General features: G+C 36.7%; 1 protein-coding gene across 2 annotated transcripts in view; it reads right to left on the reverse strand.

The window, feature by feature from the left end:
- Positions 1-7,199: 7,199 nt before the first annotated feature.
- The window catches only part of SNX2 (sorting nexin 2), a 34,309-nt gene continuing 18,885 nt past the window's right edge, over positions 7,200-22,623 (reverse strand). Inside the window, exons 4-16 of one of the 2 annotated variants that reach the window (XM_040541235.1) lie at positions 21,619-21,685; positions 21,364-21,407; positions 21,126-21,267; positions 19,274-19,352; positions 16,061-16,136; positions 14,651-14,764; positions 14,330-14,423; positions 12,374-12,579; positions 11,415-11,558; positions 10,919-10,930; positions 8,654-8,734; positions 8,485-8,556; positions 7,200-7,689 (exon numbers count right to left, since the gene is read on the reverse strand). In XM_040541235.1, the coding sequence (XP_040397169.1) occupies positions 7,639-7,689; positions 8,485-8,556; positions 8,654-8,734; positions 10,919-10,930; positions 11,415-11,558; positions 12,374-12,579; positions 14,330-14,423; positions 14,651-14,764; positions 16,061-16,136; positions 19,274-19,352; positions 21,126-21,267; positions 21,364-21,407; positions 21,619-21,685 (1,182 nt within the window). In that variant the 3' untranslated portion in view covers positions 7,200-7,638. The remainder of the gene's footprint in view (positions 7,690-8,484; positions 8,557-8,653; positions 8,735-10,918; positions 10,931-11,414; positions 11,559-12,373; positions 12,580-14,329; positions 14,424-14,650; positions 14,765-16,060; positions 16,137-19,273; positions 19,353-21,125; positions 21,268-21,363; positions 21,408-21,618; positions 21,686-22,623) is intronic. The other variant, XM_040541236.1, reaches the window with a different exon arrangement.

The following is a 22,623-nucleotide window of genomic DNA, read 5'->3' on the forward strand; positions in this document are numbered from 1 at the left end:
GCACGTGACGCGGGGCTGGGCGGCCGTTGGGACGCGGCCGTTGAGCGGCCGATGGAGGCGCTGAGGGGCGGCCTCGTACAGGCAGAGATCGGGGCTGCGGCACCGCACAGGGCCTGGGGGAGACTCGTACAGATCTAACGGTGTATTCGTACAGACCTAAATCCACACAGCGCAAAGCCCTCACTGCCCTTCCTCGGCCAACAGGCTCCCGACAGCGGTGCGAGTACCTGTCTGTGACAATGCCCGCTCCGGATGGATAGGGGAAGTTAAACAAATAAAAAGAGATCCGCACTGAGGAAAGTTGCCTGAACTCTTAATTATTTACTTACCAGAGCACTCTGAACCATTGCAGATAAGTGTGGGTGATTTTTATCTACTGGGGAAGTCAACTAAGGTCTCCTACTGCAGCCGTACTGATGACAAAAAGCAATGGATGCAGGAAGAAATGGGTGCAGAGGGATACGAGACCTGCCCAGCAGGCTGCGTAGCATTCTCACCTCACAACTGCTAACTTGGCACCTCAAACCATAGAATCACAGAATCATTAAGGTTGGAAAAGACCTCCAAGATCATCTGGTCCAACCATCCCCCTACCACCAATGTCAACCACTAAACCATGTCCCTAAGCACCACGTCCAACCTCTCCTTGAACACCCCCAGGGACGGTGACTCCACCACCTCCCTGGACAACCCATTCCAATGCCTGAGTGCTCTTTCTGAGAAGAAATGTCTCCTCATTTCCAACCTAAACCTACCCTGGCGCAGCTTAAGGCCATTCCCTCTAGTCCTATCAGGAGTTACCTGTGAGAAGAGGCCGACCCCCAGCTCCCCACACCTTCCTTTCAGGTAGTATGCAGAAGCTCTGTGAGGTGGCCACAAACTGCGCCTCACTCTGTACGCCTTTATGAATGCTGGAGAGCCCCAGTGGCTACACAGTCAGATGGGAAACTTCACCATCTCTCACTCTTTAAGAAGTAGCTACCATTATAAATTCTTGCATGCGCAGGGGTTGATTTTGCATAAACAGAATCAAAAACCTACCTTAAAAGTGGACACAAATGATAAATGATTGCTGTTGTCTGGCATATGGCTACACTAGCTCAGTGTTTCTAGGACCAGCTTTCAGAAGCATCTTCTGAAAACTAATTGGCTTCATTCTAGACAAGAAACATTAAGGAGAAAAAAAAAAGTTACAAGCTCTTTTCCCTCCATTTCTCTTTGTTTTACTGCCAGCTAAATTTAATTGTATTTTGCTCTAAGCAAAGACCTATGACCTGAAGAATTCAATACAAAATAGAATGCTTTGACTAAAAACAAGTGGGGGGGGGGGGGGGGGGGGGGGGGGGGGGGAACACAGCTAAAGCAAAGTAAGAGCCATACATAATAAAAAATGGCCTGAAATCAAAGCTAGCTAGTCCTCGGACATTTATTTCTGCATAATGCTGCTCCTTGTGCTGGTGACCTCAGCTGCTGATGACCAGCAGAAAGTCCTAGTGATGCTCTGTGGTAGCGGTGACACAAGCAAACAGATTTCATTCCCAGTCCCAGTACGCCATTTGACATTGCCTGTGTTGTAGGCGTCAAATTCTTGGAACACAATGGAGACTAAAGACATTGAATAAGGCATCTGACTTTTCCCCAAAACGAACTCTGGTGAATACATTATTACAATCATCCCAAGGGAAGATATGTTACATATTAATAGTCTAATTAGTCCAATAAACATGGGCATGCTAGAGTATAACTCTATCATACTTGGTATTTCTGGTTAAAACTCCAATCTTTTAATCTTAGTTTCTGTTCTCCAAGTACAAAATGGATGAACCATTTGAATGCTGTAATGCATTGATACTGATGAGAAGCTAGTAGAAGAATTTCACAGGGGGAATATTTGTGGTTGTTTGCCATCTAATAACCAATAACTTCAAAAAGCTACTTTTTGCCCTAATACCATGTAACTTATTAACAAAGAAAAGTTTGAGACATTAATCTGGGTTCAAATTCAATAGTACTTAATGGAACTTTTGACTGTGCATCAGCCAAGAGGAACAAGGAAGATTACATGGTGAGCTGAATTCAAATACATCAATATGTTTTGGAATGTTAAATACTTAATTTGCACAATATATCACCATTAGTTTGTTAATCTCTAAAGTTACTGCCGAGGGAAAAATAGGATTTCTCCGCATGGCTGACAGACCAAGGACCGTCTTTGTCTCACACATTGAGGAATAAAAATTTAAGAAACATTAATTCATAAAATGCTATCAACATATTGAAAACCACCCAGAATTCTTGCTTTTGAAAGTTAATTGCACAAACAATATATGGTGATTATCCCCCTCTTCCCTCCCACACACACACACAAAAGGAGAATGTATTCTAAATGTAACATGATTTGAACTGGGGTAACTTCTATTAAAACCACATCAGTAACCTTAAAAGGAAAACAGTAAAAATGGTTGAGCTCTACTGGTAACAATTATGTAGGCAGCCTTCAAATTCCACTGTTGAGCAGGCCCTAGGAGGTCCTCTAGACACTGTAGCTTTTGATATTCCCAGAATTACTAACACTGCATTTTATTGCAGGTCATGCTGCAACCTTGGGTTATATTCTTAAGCTAACTTGACCCAGAATGTAAAATAAATGGATAAATACACTGCTGTTTCAACCGTTACCTGTCACTAGACTTTTCCATGATCACAGAGACTATGAATCATCATTTAGCATGTCCAATCCATGAAGCACGCCACACTTTCAGTAGGTAAATGAATGCAAATGTGGCATTTTCACAATCATCTTTTCACAGTACGTAAAAATTAAACATTTTTGAATTAAAAAAAAAAAAAAAAAAGAAAAAGACTTGTTGGCTACTTTTTTTTTTTTTTTTTCCTCCTCCAAAATAGTTTCTGTGTAATTCCTCCTATGGAGACAATTCCATGTTCCTTACTCTGGAATAAATCCATGAGGGAGATTGGGGAGAGAGACGGACGGACAGAGACACCTCTCAAAGATCTGTTTCCACTAAGTAATGCTCTCCTTTTAGAGACTTTCTGAACAACTAGTTTCCTGATTAGAAATAGGTATGTATGAATTTTAATCAAAATGATAAGTACAAGTCAGATCAAAAGACCAGATTAAAAAGATAATCCTTAATATGATCAGAACATCAGTTTACTGATTTTTCAGTTGCTACCACAAAGATTGTTTCTAAGTAAGCCCGCACCTCAGCGTAGTTCTACAGATACTGGTCTCCTGCATAAATAGTAGCAAATTTCAACATACTTCATAAAACTTTGGGTAGAACAGCAAAATTTGCTTATTAAGGAGTTCACACCCTCCTCACTTCTCAAAAGATCTAGCTTTACTGTGGTGGCAGTGTATTTGTTTCTGAAGAGTTGCAAAGGACTTTCAGCAACCAGTGAGTGCAAAGACCACACTGGAAAGAAGATGCAGAAAAGGCTAAATCTGGAAAGCTGTCAGTCAGTTTTCCGCACAAACTCATTGCACCAAACAAGAAACTTGCTCTTCCTCGTAAATGGCCACAATGTTTGGAGCCAACAAGTAAGTAATTTTCTGAACAGCATAAGCGCACGTGTGAGAAGGGTGGTGGGGCAGGGGGGAATTGAGTTGCTATAAGGTAACAACAGACTTTCATATGGTGCAGTGCTCCTCTAACCTGCTGAGACTTCCCCTGGAGTACCACATCGGATGTGAAAGTTAAGACAAAAGCATTTCCTTTCTTGTGATTTGTGCCATCTTCCTTCCTTGTGCTCTTCCTATCTTAATATCTCTAAACCACAGATATGTGGTTTACCTCAAGCCTTCTCTCCCCTTCCCATTCTCATTGCATATTTCTTTTACCCTAGTTTTCATACAAATATCCTTTTGCCCAAGCTGCCTCCCATACTCTTCTGAGACACTTTTTCCCAATTTTCTTAATGACAGTAGACAGATCTTGATTTTTTTTTTCCTGCCTTCCCTACATTAGTGATTTCCTTGTTGATTTTGAGAAAAAAAAAAAAAAAAAACAACACAAAAAGCTATTTTAGTAGTACAGTCAGAAGTTACTTTGTCAAAAGTTACTTTGCTTATTAGCAACTTCACTTCCCATTCAACTATGGAAGGCAGAAGATTAAAGACAAAAAACAAAAACAAACCAAAGAATTGCCTTAGTACTATAGCATATCATTTTGAATAAGCCTGAAACCTCAGTTCCTCATGTTTCAGTATTGAACATCGTTTCCTTGTACAGTTACAATAAACTCGTATTTTGCCAAAGATTTGAATTATTACAGTCTGTTCTAGCCTACAAATGAAATACCATATAACAAATATATTTAAAGAGAAACCTTTCACTGTAGACATAATTTTAGTGGATGCTGGTTGTTCAGTTAAATGCACAGAATATACTAGCCAGCAGTTCATCTCCACCAGAATTTGAAAGAAACTGACGTATCTAGGGCACAAACCTAAGAGATGACAGAACACAAAATCCCTTATGCAGCCTTTAGAGAACAGTAATACAGGAGAGGTAGAAGACTGTTAAAAAAAAGCAGATTATTCAATTTTAAAATAGACAGTGACTAAATCAGAGACTTACTGTAGACTGAACATAAGTATAAGAAAGGTAACAATGTCTTGAATTTAACCTACATCACATCATCATTCAGTAGCCATATATTTTTAATTCAAAAAGCAACAGACGAGAACGGGCATGATTTAAAATTTGTGCTGTAACCTAAAAAACTAAATTAGACCAAAAAATTAAATTTGACAAAGTAGTACTTTGTCTTTTATTCAACATTCCAAATGTTAGTTACTTCTACAGCAGTAATTAAGTATTTTGCAAACATTCGTTGTGTTCATACTAATGATGGTGGTACCTGGGTTTGGAGATTCAGGAAAATAATGCTTACAACGTGTACAATACAGTATGGTGAACTCCTCACGGAAAATATTTTCGCAATATCTCCATTCTCTTGGTTTGAATAACAACTGCTAATAAAGACGTTAATCATACTTGGAAAGATGTCTTTAATCTTCATAATCATAGAATCACAGAATGGTTTGGGTTGGAAAAGACCTTCAAGACCATCCAGTTCCAACCCCCTGCCATGAGCAAGGACACCTCCCACCAGACCAGGTTGCCCAAAGCCCCATCCAGTCTGGCCTTGAACACCTCCAGGGATGGGGCATCCACAGCTTCTCTGGGCAACTTGGTCCAGTGCCTCACACCACCCTCACAGTACATAATTTCTTCCTTATACCTAATCTAAATCTACCCTCTTTCAGTTTAAAACCATTACTCCTTGTCCTATCACCACACCCCTTGACAAAGTGTCCCTCCCCAGCTTTCCAGCATGCTCCCTTTAGGTACTGGAAGACTGCAATGAGGCCTTCTCAGAGCCTTCTCTTCTCCAGGCAGAATATCCCTAGCTCTCTCAGCCTTTCTTCACAGGAGAGGTACTCCAGACCTCTCTGATCATCTTTTTGGGTATTCTCTGGACCCGCTCCAACAGGTCCATGACTCTCTCATGCTGGGAGCACCAGTGCTAGATACAGTACTGTAAGTGGGGTCTCATAAGTGGACTAGAGGGGGGGAATATAAACAAAGTAAATGATCAAAGTCTTGAAACACAAGAGTTTTATGCAAGCCACATGAGATTTCACTAGTGTATTGTGATGCAAAAAAGACTACACGTTTTTTATATTAGTAACCCTCTGTGACACTGAAGTCCAGAAATGCTGTTATACTTTTGCTCTCCCACAGGCTTCTGGTTTTGGTTTTAAGAAAAAAAGCCTACACAACTTTCTTGTTTTCAGCTGTCTAGTGTGGATAAAATGTCACACTATTCCCTGCTAGAAGACTAACGTGAAAACTATTCCTTCTCTCATCTGAGAGAAAAGAAATTGGATCCTGAAATCAACTGAATTCTAATTCTGATACCGTGGGAAGTGAGGGAAGACTCAGCACTAAGAAAGCTGGAGAAAACACTTCAAGAGAAAATATCCAGAATGTGTAAGTTTACCCATTTTGAGACTTGCATATCCAATCTGAGTGTAGTTGAGTAATTCTAGAAGTGTTCACCTTGGAACAAATTTCAAGCTGCTTGTCAATTTTCATTAGCACCCTGCAAGCTAACTTATATCATAACACTTAGAAGAGTTATGCCTGGATTAGTTTCTTCACTATATACTTGACGCTTGTTAAAAGCTTGACAAATATTTTTTCAAACTGTTTCTGTGCAACCTTCCTTGAAAATTCCCAGAAATAGTCATCAGAATTCTGTACAGACAAAATGGAAGATGATATTCTTGAAAAGTTCTCACTAATTTTGTTGCATATGTCAGACTATATGATCTTACAGCAGATGTTAAGATGTTAAGTTCCCACCTGTTCAGAAATAGTATTGGTTGGTTCTTTATGTTTGACCATTAGCAATACACATTCATGTGCTTATCCTCTTATGATTAGCTGAAAGCAACAGCCTCTCTCACTACATGAGTAACAGATAATATTAGTTAATATTGTTAATATTGTTGATAGATGCCATTGATGAATTCAGTATGTCATTAAAATGACAATGGACAAAGTAGCATCTCCAATGTTAATCTTTTATATTTCAGAAAAATGTTTAACTGTTCTAATATCTTACAGAAGATCTTACCTGTCTCTGCAAATATATTTTCTACTCAGGAAAACCCAGACAAGTAGAATAGTAGCCCTTACAACTACCTTACACTCTCAGCTGAAGGACTGATTTTTCTTCCTCCTCTGATTACCACAATTTTTGCAAGATTTTATTATTATTATTATTTTAATCCTGAGACCATGAATAACAAGGTTAAGAAAGATGTAATTTATCAGTTGAGTGGGACATCAGCATTTGACCATGCAGGTGATCTCAATCTTTCAGAAACTTTGTATGAGACTTCATTTTATGTATGTCTTTTGACTCTGAGTATTCATGCATTATATTTTACCAGGGTACTGATAACTTCAGGTGAGAAGAATACCTGTAACAAAGAGAATCAGAATTACAAAAGAGTTTACCACAAATACTTGCCTGTGCCTCTTTAATACCATCTTCAGCATTCTTTACTAAATGTTGTTTCAGCCTTTGATACAATCCAAAATTGTTATGAACACTACTTCCGAAAACACCAATAAATATCTACAGACACAAAGGCAGTGTTTAATGTTTCACAAGGTACATCCCTTTATTATTGTAATCACAAAAACATGATTTTGTACAGGAATGTTTGAGTGAACATTAATCGATGCAATTATGTTTGTTTCATAAAGATCAGATAAACGAACTACAGAACATTGTATTGTAAAGAACAAAAATATCAGCTTTCTGGCCTTGCAGTGCACATTTTAGTGCAAGTATTAAGACAAAATAGTGTTCAATTCAGCAGTGTATTGCAGAACATCATGCCACAGTCCACTTCAATGAGGGTCAGGACATGCAGCTTGTTAATAAAATGCTGTAGTATATAAAAAAGCCACATGTTAATTCATAAAAGATACAGTGGTTTATTTGGATGATTTAAAGTGATTTCACTGTGGAATTTAGGTTTATCCAGGACAAACATATCCAGAGTGTCTTGTCATTTAGAATATTCTTCTTTTAGGCGATGGCTTTGGCTTCAGGTAGGAATGCCTCCCAGTATTTTATTAGCTTGAAGAAAATGGGGAAAAAAATCACTATTAAGTACTAACTGTTGGAAAAGAAAACATATACCTTCCTCCTCTTGTGGCAAACTTGTCTCCACTGGATGCAATAAGAACACAGATGCTTCATATTATCCATTCGCATTATTACATGAAGCAAGAAAAAATACAAGTAGTAAATATACAACTTTGCTCAAGCAACAGTTATTATTACACATTGAGCAAGATACTACAGAATACAGCTACAAAGAATTTGTTTGCCAGGTTAATTTGCTATTCTTACCTCTAATGTCACTTTTTTTTTTTTAAACTAAACAAAGCTTAAGAGTTATAATGGAGTGAAAAAAGTAAATACTCCAAATACTATTTTGTGAACAAGGCCTATTTCTGAGTCACTGAAAACTGTTTTTACAGCTTTAAAATATTCAAAGCATCTTAAACTTTTAAAAAGAGCAATAAGCATCTAAGTACTCAAGCCTCTTCAATAATTCGAAGTACATACTTATTACAATTTATTCCAGTCTAAAAGTTCAAGTATTACTTCAGTTTTAGAAGGAGAACAGACAAGAAGCTCCATTCCCCATTCCCCTAAAGGAGCTTCTCCCTTGCTTGCCTGAATTAGAGCTATGCAAAGGAGTATAGTAATAGCTAGGAAACTGCAATCTGTGTTCTCCAGTACCGTATAGACTACAAGTAGTTATTTTTGTTTTAGGAACTGCTACACTTACAGCCTGTCTTTTTTTAACTAACCTAATATGTAACATTAAATATTAATTTGTACAAAACTTAAAATTTATCTTACCTGCTGCTGTGTTTGCACTAATGATTCTAAGTACTTGATAATAACAGTTTTAAAGTCCTTCACTCGTTCCTTCTGTTAAGAAATAAATGATGGCATTAACCAATTTTACATGGAATGTCAATATTATCAAAAGTAAAAATGCCATATACTTGGACAAAATTATACGTGCCTCAAATCTTCCCACTTCCTTGCGAATGGTTTTGGAGATCTGCTCAAAATCTTTTTCCCCTTGCTGAACTTTTGTCTCCCACTGGCAAAGGAAAGACATGCAGAAATGAAACTGTGTTCTCCATTCAGTTTATCAATATTTCAACGATTTAGTATATTAATGATAGTCATTCAGGAGCTGAAAAGGACCTCTTTGTCCTTTTCCATACTTAAGGGAAAGTCTAACAATAACAATTCCAAAATATTTTTAGAATAGGACATTGCATTAAATGATGGTATCTCTATCACGATGACATCTGTAGATGACAAAAATATTTCAGTGTTGTTACTCAGGAATACTTAAAATCTTTAAGAGATTGTTTAGCAAAGAAAAAGGATCTCTAAAGCTTTATTGGTCATTCCCTTCACAAACACTGCTCTAACAAGAATCTAAACCACTAAGCTTCCTGTGACTGCCTGTCCAATCAAATGTAAGAGAGTCTCAGAAGTCAGTTCCCTGTACTTTCCTAATTTCTTCACAGAATCACTTCGGTTGGAAAAGACCATCAGGTCCAACCACCATCTCTGCCTGCAGTCATATATATGCTTATCTTTCTCATAGTTCTACTACAGATAAGCTCACAATGCCTTTTGTTTTGTTTTGTTTTCCAGTTAAAATCAAAGCACACACACTCTTTTTTAGTGGTGACTGAAGATACAAGAGGAATAGAAAAGCTATTGCAGGCAAGATCGTAAAAGGAAAATTCAGATAAAGTGATGTTGCCTGGAGGTTTTGCCATATTGGGAGTGTGGTATTCATGTAAAAATACTACATGACACTAGTTTATATTTGTCCTTAGTTTATGGGAAAAGACATCCAGCTACACAGTAAGAGATCATTACCATATATGTTCCCTTGTAACTAGTAGGCTTTCTTTTGCCTCTGGTTTTACATACCTATTAATATTGTTAAATTCAAACCTTTTGTGTAGGTAGCTATGAAAAAACTATTACCTGACACCACATACAGATTTAGGCTAACATTTCAAAAATGCAACTGTATCTGTTCATCTCAACATACTAACTGAATCATGGGAGCTAAGTGACCCAGTAACAGTCACCTTCCTCAGAAAAAGGCTGCCAGGAAGCAACATACTCTAATATAACATGTTCCTGTCAGCAATCCAGTGGTACTGTCTATTCATAAAGGCATTTTGTGTTGCAGCATCAATTTACTGTTGTCTTATGAGACGAACACAATCTACCTATTCCAATAAATATCTAGATATTTATATATTTAGTTTACATTTATCCAGAACCCCCTTATTTTCAGATACACGTTTATGAAGCCATATAATACGTCGTAACAGGATGTGCTTCAGGGAAACACAGCCTGAACAGTTATCTAATAACTGAAACAATACAAAACTCAGACAAGGAAAGGGTAGGTTAAGACTGTACCATTCTACCACTGCAACTAGTGGTGCCTGAGACTTCGGTGCAAGACTCTATAGGCATAGGGGACCCCATCCATGTTTCATCACCTCCAAATGCCAGGTTTAGTATAAATTATCAGTGGATGATGGTCTGCTATCCTATAATTCCTGACAAGTAGGAATTTTCACTTTTCAATACAATATTTCTAGGATATCTTTTTTTCCTGCAAAAAGTAACTCAGTCACAGATGACATTCAAGCTGCAATTTCTCTGCCAGAAGGGCTACTACCACTGAATCTGGCAACTCTGAATTTATTTAAATGGAAGCAATCTTTCCACCAGCATATTCAAGTTGAGGGCTTACTAACAACCTTCTCTACTCATCCAGTAAAGAAGAAAAAATTCTTAGGAACAACATCATTAATTCTTTTCACATTGGAATTGAGAAAGGATCACTATTTCCTACTACTCCCAACACTCAGGAAGTATTTTGGCTGAGGAGTCAGCTCACTTGTAGCACTGTGGATGGATGAGTCACATCAAGAGTACCAACCAACAAGAATGTGGTCACATAAGATTGACAGTAAATTTTGCTAGTAAACAATGGCTTTTTTTTTTTTTTTTTTAAGAATAAGACAGCCAAGTTAATGAGAAACTTCAATACCATATGCAAAATATACTGAAGTGCAGAAAGAACAAAGCAACTTGTGGTTAGTGACCAATGAGGAAGCCAAACAAAATAACTGCATAATAGAGTTGGAAATCTAAAATGATGTTCTCCCATTATTTAATGAGAGAATACTGGTGCATAATCAGAATGCATTAATGTTAAATAATTAAGTTGTCCTACCTCTTCAATTTCCTTAGTGAAGCATGACAGAAAAAGTGTATAGATTATGACACTTCAATACATAAGGTTTATTTTTACTGAAATCACACCATATATACATACATATATATGGCTAGATATGCTGCATAATAAAGCAAAACATGGGAACAGTTCTCCATTAGTTTTTGTGAGATTTTAGCTTTAAAAGCCAGAAGACACTCCACTGCCTACCCAAGTCATCTGTTAACAATTAGAAGCAATTTAACTCGTCCATGTTCCCCTCCTCCCGTTTCCCAGACTCTGTAGAGACAGTATTCAACCGCCTTACAGATCTTACAATCAGTAACAATTGTGCATAGTTTTAAGATAAATTAGTTTCAACAACTTCAATAAATATGGAAAACAGCAAATGAGTAAGTGGTTCTTAAATAAAAATGGTATAAAGTAGTGCATTAATGCAAAATGAATGAGTCAATGCAGAGAGTCTGACCTTCAAAATAATGTTTGATAACATTACCTCTTTTATCTCATCTTTAGCCTGCTGCAACTTATCAGGTTTGTTGGCAAGCTGGAGCTTTGCTTCAGCTTCACGTTTTTTTTGTAAAGTGACCTGAGCATCTTGCCACTTTTGCCAGCATTTCATTCGGTGATCAAACACACCCTGTAATGATGAATTAATTTATTAAACAACTGGAATTGTTAGAGCTATCTAAATTTACAGTATGAGAAGGTATTTTTGTATAAAACTGGAACAACTATACTCAAAGAAACCTCACTGTGTCCACTACATCTTCTCGTACTTCATTGGACAGCACGCTTGCACAGCTAAACACCATGTACAGCGGACATTCAAGCCTCTTCAGAACAAACACCTCCATGCCCCAAACTATTTTTTGTTCCTCATTCCACCAAAACACTACCAAAGCAAACAACGATGGCAGAGACAGGCAACAGAGAACGGGAAAGGGGGAAGAGACAAAGGAAAAGATACAACAATTTAGCAAGTTCAAAATTCTTACACTCCCCTTCCCACGTCAAAACCTAATTATACTATACAGTCCAATATTTTCTTTAATGAACTGTAGATCCACAAATTATACTTGTTTCATATTTACAGAAGCTTTTGGCTATCCAACAAATATGGCCAAATTATGTTCTTGCTTAGACATAATAGCATATAGTGTGCCCAAATACCGTACACAATTAGTACCGCTTAAAGTAGATATTCACCATTTACATTTTTTCTGGATCCTATTAATCCAGAATTAAAATCCATTCTCACTTATAACAATCATTTTTATCATTGGAATAACTGATCACAGATGCATTCATTTTATTTGGATGGAACTTAACACAAAAACTTAGTCTCAACTGTGTATCAAATGTGCAAATACAAACATTCATTTACCTTGTACCTAAAAGTTTCGTAGTGGGACTTTAAACACTAAAACCAGTATTTTTCTTTGCAGTACTCACTTTTACTGCAGCAATGAGACGAATGTAATCACCAAGCAGTTCTGAGAATACATAAAAATCAGCAAAAGCTTGTTCTTGATGTAACTGATCTATCTTCTCCTCAACTTCAGCAAGCTGAGACAAAGCTCTAGACAGAGCAGTGTGGTCCTCAGAGTTACCTAACATGGCAGCACTTTTAGCAAAGGCAGCTGTGTTGGCTGAAAGTTCTGAAATACAGAAGTAACACTCAGTACGAGTAGCTAATTTCTTATGTTACTCTACAGTATAAATAAACAGAGCAGAGATCTCTGCCCTACTGCAACCCTAATTTCACCAACTGAAAAATGCAAGCTGTATTTCCTAAAGGTCATGATAAAATACGCAAGGAGATCACATTGAAACTACGTTTAGGAGAAAATAGTATACAAAAAACTCTCCACCCATAAATGTTTTCCTGAGCCTGTTAATGTCACATTTACTAAGTCAAGAGACTATTATCCAAAAGGCCTAGTTCAGGTAAAATCCAAGCCCATAAAACAAAAAACAAGAAACCTACCGAGCAATTTCAAACCAACCTGAACTGGTCTGCAACACAGTTGTTTCATGAAGCTGACAGTGGGAAAAAACCTACATATTTTACCACCACCACAAGTGTTTTTTTTTTTTCCTGGATATTTCTTTTGGACTGTCCTGTTGACTGAAGTACCTCTAATCATGCCAAATGTAATATATTGCCATGTTTTGACAAACCTTAGGTAAAAAAACAAAACCAAAACAACACGTACCAGCATGGCTGGCATCTGTGAAGCTGAAGATTTGAGCTTATCCATTAACTAAGGCAATTGTCTCATCAAATCCCATGTAAGCCTTCCTGTACAAAGTTATCTCCTACGAAGGACCTTTGAACACGTATTTTAATCCAATTACTTAAGAACTGAAAATGCAGGCTTGTTTTTAACTCCGTTGTTTTTGCAGAATCACCAGAACACCAGAAATGTTTGGAGGAAAAAAAAAAAAAACCAACAAAAACAAACAAATGTCTTCAGATATTTAAAACTTACAATTTAAATACATCTCTAAAAAAAATCTTTGCTTCCTCAAATCTCCAAGCAGCTGCCAAATCAACAGCAATCAAATGTATCTATTTTCCATTTTCATTAACTCTTAAAATACTCTTTAATACTGAGGACATCTGAACAAATATTTATTTTGCTACGGAGAATAATTCCTGGGAGGATTGTGAAAAAGCAACTTCATGTACTTTTTAAAGCACAGCATTGTAAATCTACCCAAACTTTTGTCTTAATGCAGTAAGGTAAAAAGGCACATTTATGGTCTTCCTTGCACTACAAATCAGAGATTTATTTATTTTTTTTAATTATCTAATATCTATTTTTAACAAAACAGCTGCACAGGTGGTTAAAACATATTAAAACAAACGTGCAGGCATTGCTTCTCTGTAACACAAGTAAGCCCAAAGCTGATGTTCTAGGATTAGTTATCCTTCCAGAAAAAGTTTACCTTAACAGTAGCTTAATGACATATCATTATGTGGACAAAACAAAGCAAATTCCTGTTTAAGAATTTAAACTCAGAGCAATTTTGAACCATGAGATGTTTAAATGGATTTATACAACTTTTTGTTTGGAAGGAAATTACTCTTGCCATGAGATCTAGAGATATGTTTATGGATGTCTACTGTAGTAGAATCCCTTGCTAGGTATGGTATTAGATCTCTGCAAGACAAAAAGAACTAAATAAATATAGTAACTTTCATGTCCAACAGAAGGGATAACAGATATTCTCAATAAAGATTAAAATAGTATACCAAAAGTGCTAGAGCAGTTTACAATAACAGGTGTAATAAGATTTTTTCATTAAAATTTACTGTGTAACTCTACTTAGTAGTTAAGACCATCACTATTTCCTACAGTTTTAAGCACGTAAGTTCATGAAGCCACATAAAAGCAAAATTACCTTTTCTGTGGCAGACCAATGCTTCAACACTGGCATGAAGTTTCTTAAGTTGCTGATCCAGATTCTCAAATTGCTGCTGTTTTTCTTCAAACCACTGACAAAAGATGAAAGAGTCAAGCGTTACAAATTAGATTACCAGCAACATTTCTTGTCTTAAAGAAGCAAATTACCCATGTACTGCCAGGGTGGTCAACTGACACAGTTAAGAATCCAAGCCAATAAGCAAATTAATAACCCATTTTCTCCTTCTACAGCTTTAAAATGCAATTGTTGAGCCTCATTAATTCATCTCATTATTCAAGTCGAAAAATCAGCTCTTACTGCATCCGATTCATTCATCTTGATTGTCATTTTGTTGACAGCGTCGGCAGCCTTGTTCACCATCCTCAATATTCCTGCTCCACTCAGAGCCTGGGTGTTAACCGCTCTCGGCAGCTGGAATTGAATGACAAATAAGGGCAAACAGACTGGTTAAAAGGATGGAGGTTTAACTGGGCACAAGGGGGAAAGAAAAGGATATAGTGTTTTCTTTAGTCCTATGTGTTTCAATATAGTAGAATCTAATTTCTCAGATTTACCACTTTTACATTCTCAGAGGAAAACTTAAAAATATAGACTATTTACTTCTATATCTTTACATTTAAATGGAACAAACAACCTACTTGTCCAAAGTTATTATGAACTAGCCGAAGGTCCTAACTAGCCACCTATATGCTACAGAGAACAATCTACCACCACAGGGGCAGTGAAGCTTAGATTTACAATAAATTGGAAGAAAAATTCTGTGAAGTAATTCATTATAATGCAAGATTTGCATTGTATACTGATCATAAAACGCTGATGTATTTTTGCTTTTCAATAGAAGACAGATTTCAAAACCTACGTCATAAGCGTTGAGAGAGCTGTATATTGTTTAGGTATTCAGAAATCCTCAGAGAGTAATATAATAATAATTTAATATTATTGTTTAATTTAGTCTTTATTATTCAATTTAGTCTAACTACACTGTACAAGGTGGGCTCCCATGTCAGATCATTTACCTTTCATGTATAATATTTTGCCTGTCAGCAGCGTTGACAAAACCACTTTCAGTTATCTATCAGTGATGCTTTTGTTAGTAGTGAGGCTTCAAACTTATTAGAATAGCTAAGACATTAACACTGGCCAAACAACAATGTTACAGCAAATCCACTATGCACATGTATAGAGATATATAATATCTTTAACAATACATTTAGTTTTGTGAGAGGTGCCAGACTTTCACTGCACGATTGACTGAAGTCCTCTGTTCACAAAACACCTAGCCTGGCCAGCAGCACTGCAAGCGTGTTCATATTATCCCCCCAACAAACATCAGGTTGGATTCGTAGAGGCAAGAAACCCATCTCCAAGTCAGCTTAATTACTGATCTTACTTACCTATCAGTAACATCAATAACAGATAGTCACTGTATGCATGACAAGCTTCACTCAAAATTGGACAGACTGACTCATTTGAGAAGTTACTGTGAAGCAGACAGCTTTTGGTCACTATCAGACTATGTTTTATCAGAGGCACAGGCACATCATTACCTAAGTCGCCTTCTGCAATTCTGTCCCATGAAGGGTACAATCTAATTTTACTTCTTATGAATTTGGGAGATCAGGTCTCAACACAAAGAGAATATATTATATTATATTGAATATTACCATATCTAGAAATAAATAGGAGAACTTGAAAGAACTTAAATACCTCAGAACTTTCCAAGAACTGCCTTAAATCTGGATCTTGTAACAAGGTTGGGTGTTTTACTGTTCGTTGTAGATACCTATGATTTTAAAAATTAAAATATTAGATAACAGAACAAATTTAATGTGACTGACAGCATTGGAAAGTGTCCTTCATCTAAAGAACTGGTACAATGCAGGCAGCACACAATCTCCCTTATTACCTAACGGGGCTTGAACACTCCTGTAAAGTCACCTCTAAACGCTCAGAGGACAGTTCAGTCTCCATGCCCCTTCAGTCTTTTGCCTCTCTGCTGAGTGTTCAAGTCGTATTTCTGCATTCTGACACCTTTCTCCAACATATACTTAGGCTATGGGCTACAAAGAGTTGCAGGCTAGCACCACTAAGCAGTTTAAACATTCAATGAAGTCTCAGTCCAGCAAGGCTGCCACAAAACCTGAAACTTCTGACTAAAAATGATCCAGCCCCATGCACTGCACAACACAAAGTTGATGGTTTCTAAACTACTTTGTTTAAACCAGAAACTCCTTAAGGTGTGATCTGCTATACCTGCACGTTATGCAGTGTTAAAATATACTACTTTGTATTTTTGACAGTTAAATTAAATCCTCCTGCTCTAATAATAGTTACTTTAGGCCAGAAAAAAGAACTACAACAAAAAAAAGATGAGCTTGTTTAAAAATTCTTGCACAGTGCAGTAGACAGGTTTTTTGTTACAGCTAGTTTTGCCTCACTTGTTTTAGAATAAAATGAAGTCTTGAAAAAATGAGCTGATTATATTCTAGCTAAGAGCTCTTTATTTGCTGGCTAGACTAGACCTTCAACCCCTAGTAGTTCTACAGGGCTCATCCACCCAAAAGTGAAATTAATGCAGCTCCTTCCGTTTGCAACTTTTTGCATTTCCAGTTTATCTAAAAACTACTGAACAAGTATGGGTTGAAGAGTGAAATTTCACCAGTATTCTTACACTAAAAACTGCTGCAAGTTTGTCATAACTGACTTTAGTATTATGCATAAAGTGTCACATTTAGTGCTTTAGAGAAATGTACTTCAAAATGTCATGGGAGCGTAAGTACATAATATTGCCAATTAAAATGTTCTGACAGAACACTATCAACAGCACTTTGTACTTTTTGCAAAGCTTATTTTTTCCTAAGCCTCCACAGTGAATTACCAGACCCAACCCATTACCTTCACAAATTGCTTAAAAAGTGACCCTAGAAATAAACATGGAAAGGGACTCAACTGAAAGCATGAGTATGCTGACAACAAAACAATGTATTTTCTCCATCTGCTATTAGATATGGTAACCAGATACTTTCACTACCCTTAGCTTCTTTAGGAAGAAAAAAAAAGTTATTTCATTCATTAGATTGCTCAACTTTTCCTTGCTCTTCCAAATACTCAAAAACATTAAAGTTGACATGGCAGGCAGCCAAAGAGATTTTTCTTTAGAAATCTGCTCCTATAGAATCCTTAGTCCAAGGGAGGTTACAAGTATTTCCATTGGACACAAATGGCAGTGTTGCTTGAGGGTATCTGGCAGACTTGCAGTATGTAAGTTCAATATTCTAGGGCATAAATTCTAGTGAACTCAAAAAGGCACATTGCATTACTGCCCACTTTCCCCACAGCTCTGAGCTCATTGAAGCAAATTGAAGCAGATGTCTTCTGTTTGACTTTCTGGTGCACATTAACATTCTGCTTAGGTTTAGGAACAAGCAACAAAACCTCTGCTTTTGAATAGCATTTGAGCACCATGGTAGGTAGGTAACTTTCATTCTGAAAGAAAAAGCCAGTTAAAATTGGCATGATGAAAAAGTTGCTCCTTGCCAGATAAGATTTTCATAGTCTTTCTGAGGGGAAAAAAAAAATATAAGTGTGAAGCCTTCCTAACAAGGTCAAAAATCCTGACAAGTTCATTCCCCAGTTTAGGAGGCACACTTAACATCCATTATAACCCGTATACCAGTAGAATTCCTTTAACAAATAAGTGAAAAATGAGCATTTAAAGCATGCACACAAGTTAGTGAATTAAACTTGTCCAAGTCGTTCAAATGAGCAACCCAGGGGGAAACTAGTCATCTCTATCATTGACAAAGCTGTGTGGAAGCATCTGCTCAGTTATCTACTCCAATCCCAGCTGTTACTCTGTCTTCGTCTCACAGCACCATTCATTTAGGAACAGACTTATTTAAGGATGAATGACATGTTTTGCAGTTCTACCCCAAGTGCCAGAATTACTTCAGTAACTTGTGTGTGCAATTTTAAGAAGCAAATCTTGTCATATACCAGTTTTTCAGTGAGAAATAACTGTAAGATGGGACATCCTATCAGTATTTTGAGTTTTTTGAGGTTCAGTATCAGTTCCGATGTTCTATTATTTAGCAAATAGAAAGATATTAGTAACATGATTCTGAAGAGATATATTTTGATTAACATTGTATGTCAAAAGACGCATCAAACAGATGATGTATGAAGTTCTTGAGCTTTTGGAGCCCTGTAGGCAAACTAAACCCTTCCACTTTTGCTAATTTTCCCATTTAACTATAACTGTTGTTATATAGAATATTGTTCTCAAATGATGCGATCAAAACAACGGCATAAAATAAAATCATACTAAAATGAAGTTTGTATATCTGCACAAGTTTTTCTAGTTGCTTTCTAACATCTTTATTTATCCATGCCAACAAGAAGGGATGATGCAGTGTATCTACAGAAGTACCCTTATGGGGCAGAGATGCTTTAACGATATTAGCTGGATACCAGTGCTGGGTGACTTTTTTTTTTTTTACACCAAAATTCAGCTAGTCACAACTACACATTGCAAGTCAGAGCACCACTTTAGTTTCCAGTGACTGAGGGTCTCTTTCACCCTTTCCCCCTTCCCAGCAGCTGACTTTCTATGAAACAGACATTTCTGAAATGACTTAATTCCTGAGGAACAGAATGAATGATGAAGAAAGTTCTGATTCCTGCAATCTCAATTCTAAGCACTTACCAGTTTGAGAAGAGGTAGCTATAATCCCCTATATGAATACATCTACATTTCCAGTTATTAATAGGAATTACACAAATTTCTACACAAAGATTTAGGAGCTGCATACAGCCTCCAGAATCCACCTAGGTACAGATGGCCCAGATCCCAGTTACAGAGTCCATATGGTATATTACAAGTCATCTTGAGGCTAAACAGGTTTTAGATACATATATTACCTTTCTAGAGCTGCTCTTCTTTTTTCTACAAATTCTGTAGATGAAGAATCTTCCTTGCCTACTTTAACCTTGGTCATGCCTTTGAAGAAAATGTCATCATATTGATTTTACTTTATTATTCAAAAATCATTAACATAACTGATACAATTAGAAGATAAAGCTCACCTAGGTTTAGGTATTTAAGTCAAATTAAAATGAGAATACTACTCTGGAACAGACAGAATGTAAACATTGCATGCTACATGGTCTTCTAGAAACAGTTCTGTGAAATATGCAATTTCTTGTAACATAATATTGTGGTTAAAAGTTATAAAAATCTTTTGAATTTGTATTTATTAAGACAATCTAAATGAAGATCAGAGTCTTACTGGTCACTCATGTTCAAAAGAAGAAAACACTAATAAAGCAGAATAAGAAAATAAATTTAATTTACAATCCAATTAACTGGTATGTTCATTACCAATATTTTCATTCTATTGTAGTCTACGTTCTAAAACTAAGAGGTTTTCAATTAACTAACTAGTCTGCTCTGAAAATTCTGAAGCATACAAACAACTACACACTGAATAGAGAATAAAATGTACATGGCTTTACATCACTTCCTCTGATGAAGTCAACAGTGGTCAAAGAACCATGACTGGAGTTCTTGATGTCTTGTGGTATGGGAAATATATTCAACCTTATAAACGGAAGAACTCTAAAACTGTGAGAATACGAACAGCATCTTTCATGCTAAAGACCCAAACTCAGATGGTTCAGGAACCAGAGTCCTACCAAAAACACCACGAAGCACTGAACATTCAAAATTATTCTTATCTTCTAAGACATAGGAAAGGTATGCTATGATTTAGGGCAAACAACTAATTTCTACTTCTTGTGTATTTCTGCTCTATCAGTTCTGTGCTTTTCAAGCTATAAGTTCTGTGCAGAAAACACTGAAAATTTGAATAGGTACTCTGTGATCAGTCACATGAGCAGTTTCCAAAGTTATTTCTCTGCCAGCTTGTTTTCTTAAAAATAGTAATAAGAAATCATGATTTTCCAAAATAGATATGAAAGTAGCGAGGTGGTTTAGATGAATGCCAAACTCCAGCTCACCACCGACTCGGTTTTACCTTGTTGTTCCACAGAATATTCAGTAATTCACCACTTGAATTTGTGAATAAGGCCTCAAATGCAGGCCATTCCCGCCCCTCACAAAAAAAAACAACACATTTTTTGAGCTTGGAATTTCAGGCATTATCCAGTGTAATAGAATGTACAGATGAAGGTCTTTTGTAGAACACACATGACATAAAACTGGATATAGAATGTTTCATATTAAGACTTTAAAAATAAATGTGTGTGATGTGAAAGATTTGTTTACTTTCAGCTGTTTTAATAGCTCTCTGCTTTAAGATACCTCGTTTTAAATGAGAATCCCTTCAGAATTAGAAGACTGTGGACTATATATTTTAGGACATAACTAAATACCACTCATGCACTGGAGGGGAGTCAGCTCAAGTTTAAAGCTTGACTTCCATGTTCTTCTGAAAACATCCTATAGAGTCTGTGAGTTTTCCTAACTTACCTACACCTCAAGAAAATTTCTGTGCAAGAATTTGAGGTCACTGTAGTGCAAGCAAGCACTGGCAGTAAGTCCCACCATTTTGCTGACTTCCAGGTGTACCAGTATTTATGCTGTTTTTTGTTCTAGGGGAACCTTGAATTCAGACCTAGCTTTGTCTTGCACGTGAGTATGACTGCACAGATTAGAATTTCAAAAGCACAACAGGTACTTAAATATTTCATTTGTATTACAGTACTTAAATGACATGCATACACACAACCTTACAGATTAGACTAGACTTACCTACAATACTTTTTTCTGGAGCTGGAGGCACAATGTAACCAATATGCATGTACTTTGTTGCTAATTTGCTGTGCAAGCCAAGAAAATCACTGAATCTTCTTTTAACAGAGAATTCATTTTTGTGAAACATAGAAAGGGATGTCTTAAAAAAAATAACAATAGTTTTAGTTACAATTTTCTGATGCATCTACTCAGCTATGATACAAAGTTATCTGCAAGTATTTCTTGCGCTAGTTACCTTTGTAGTTACTCTGTATGCCATGTAAGCGTTCATGCCATCCCCTGTAAGAAAATTAAAATACTTAGCCTACAGCAAGTTACTTTAATCCTTCCATGTACTTTTTGTTCCAAACTATACATTACATAGCTTTCCATTTAGATATTAAGAGTTGCCAAAAGGTAACTGAATAAGAAATCATACTAAAATCTCACAACAGTCTTCAAGAAGTGTGACAGTCTACCCCATCTGATTTACTAGGTTGAAGGAACTTACCAACTTTCTCCGGATCTGATACATTGATTTCTATATCAAACATATCTCCATTTGCTTCCTCTTCAATCTACGAAGAAGGATATGCCATATTTAGCAAGATAACATGTTCATATTATGTACAGGTACAAGGATAAGGGTATAGGAGAAGTAGAAGGAAGATAAAGTATATTTGTATAATTAAAATCTGTTTCAGACCCACCATCCAACATTAAGTGAATATAACTTCTAATACTGGTTTTAATTTTAAGCCTTCCTGCAAAAGCCTTTAGTATGGCAGTCCCTTCTCAGGCCATGTTAGCCTCAACTTTTAGCATATGTTTAACTTGAGGGTATATTATTATTATTTTTTATCTCCTCCAGTGTCAGCAGATCGTTTTTTTTTTTGAACCATACTTTCTCATTCCCAATGTTTTTGTAAACATTTAATCAAAGGACAGATATTCCTAGTTATTAATGGTATCAGAAACAGAAGACCTTGGGAGGGGAGAAGTGATAGCTAAAGAATTTCAGATACTTGCTTGTAATCTGGCAAAATTTCCTGACCTTTTCACGCAATATTTCTAAGTTTGGTAGAACAGAGATCTAAGGGAACACCATGGCAGAAAGGACAGTATGACATGGCTGAAGCTGAGGAAAATAAGAATAAAATGCCATCTTGGAATTCATCTTTGGGAAAGCAGGTATCTTCAAGTCACAGGCAAGTCTTGTTTGCAAACTCGTTTGCCCCTGGTATTGTTCAGTAAGAGGATGTACTCTAGAATGAATGGCATTTGCCAATGCCCTGACTTCAAATGCAACGGCAAATGTGAACTGCCATCTTAAAACCACAATCAGCCTCAGCTGTATGCAGGATAATGCTGAAAACTGCTCTCTCCATTTCTCCATCAACAACTACTTCAGAAATCCAAGTTAAAAACCGTAACACGATAGTAAGAATTATCAGTAACATTTCTATTGATCTCCAGTACAATTACCCGGCTAAGGAATTCTCCTCGTATTTTAAAG

The sequence above is a fragment of the Cygnus olor genome, chromosome Z, assembly GCF_009769625.2.
Source record: "Cygnus olor isolate bCygOlo1 chromosome Z, bCygOlo1.pri.v2, whole genome shotgun sequence".
In the NCBI taxonomy this organism is placed as follows: domain Eukaryota; kingdom Metazoa; phylum Chordata; class Aves; order Anseriformes; family Anatidae; genus Cygnus; species Cygnus olor.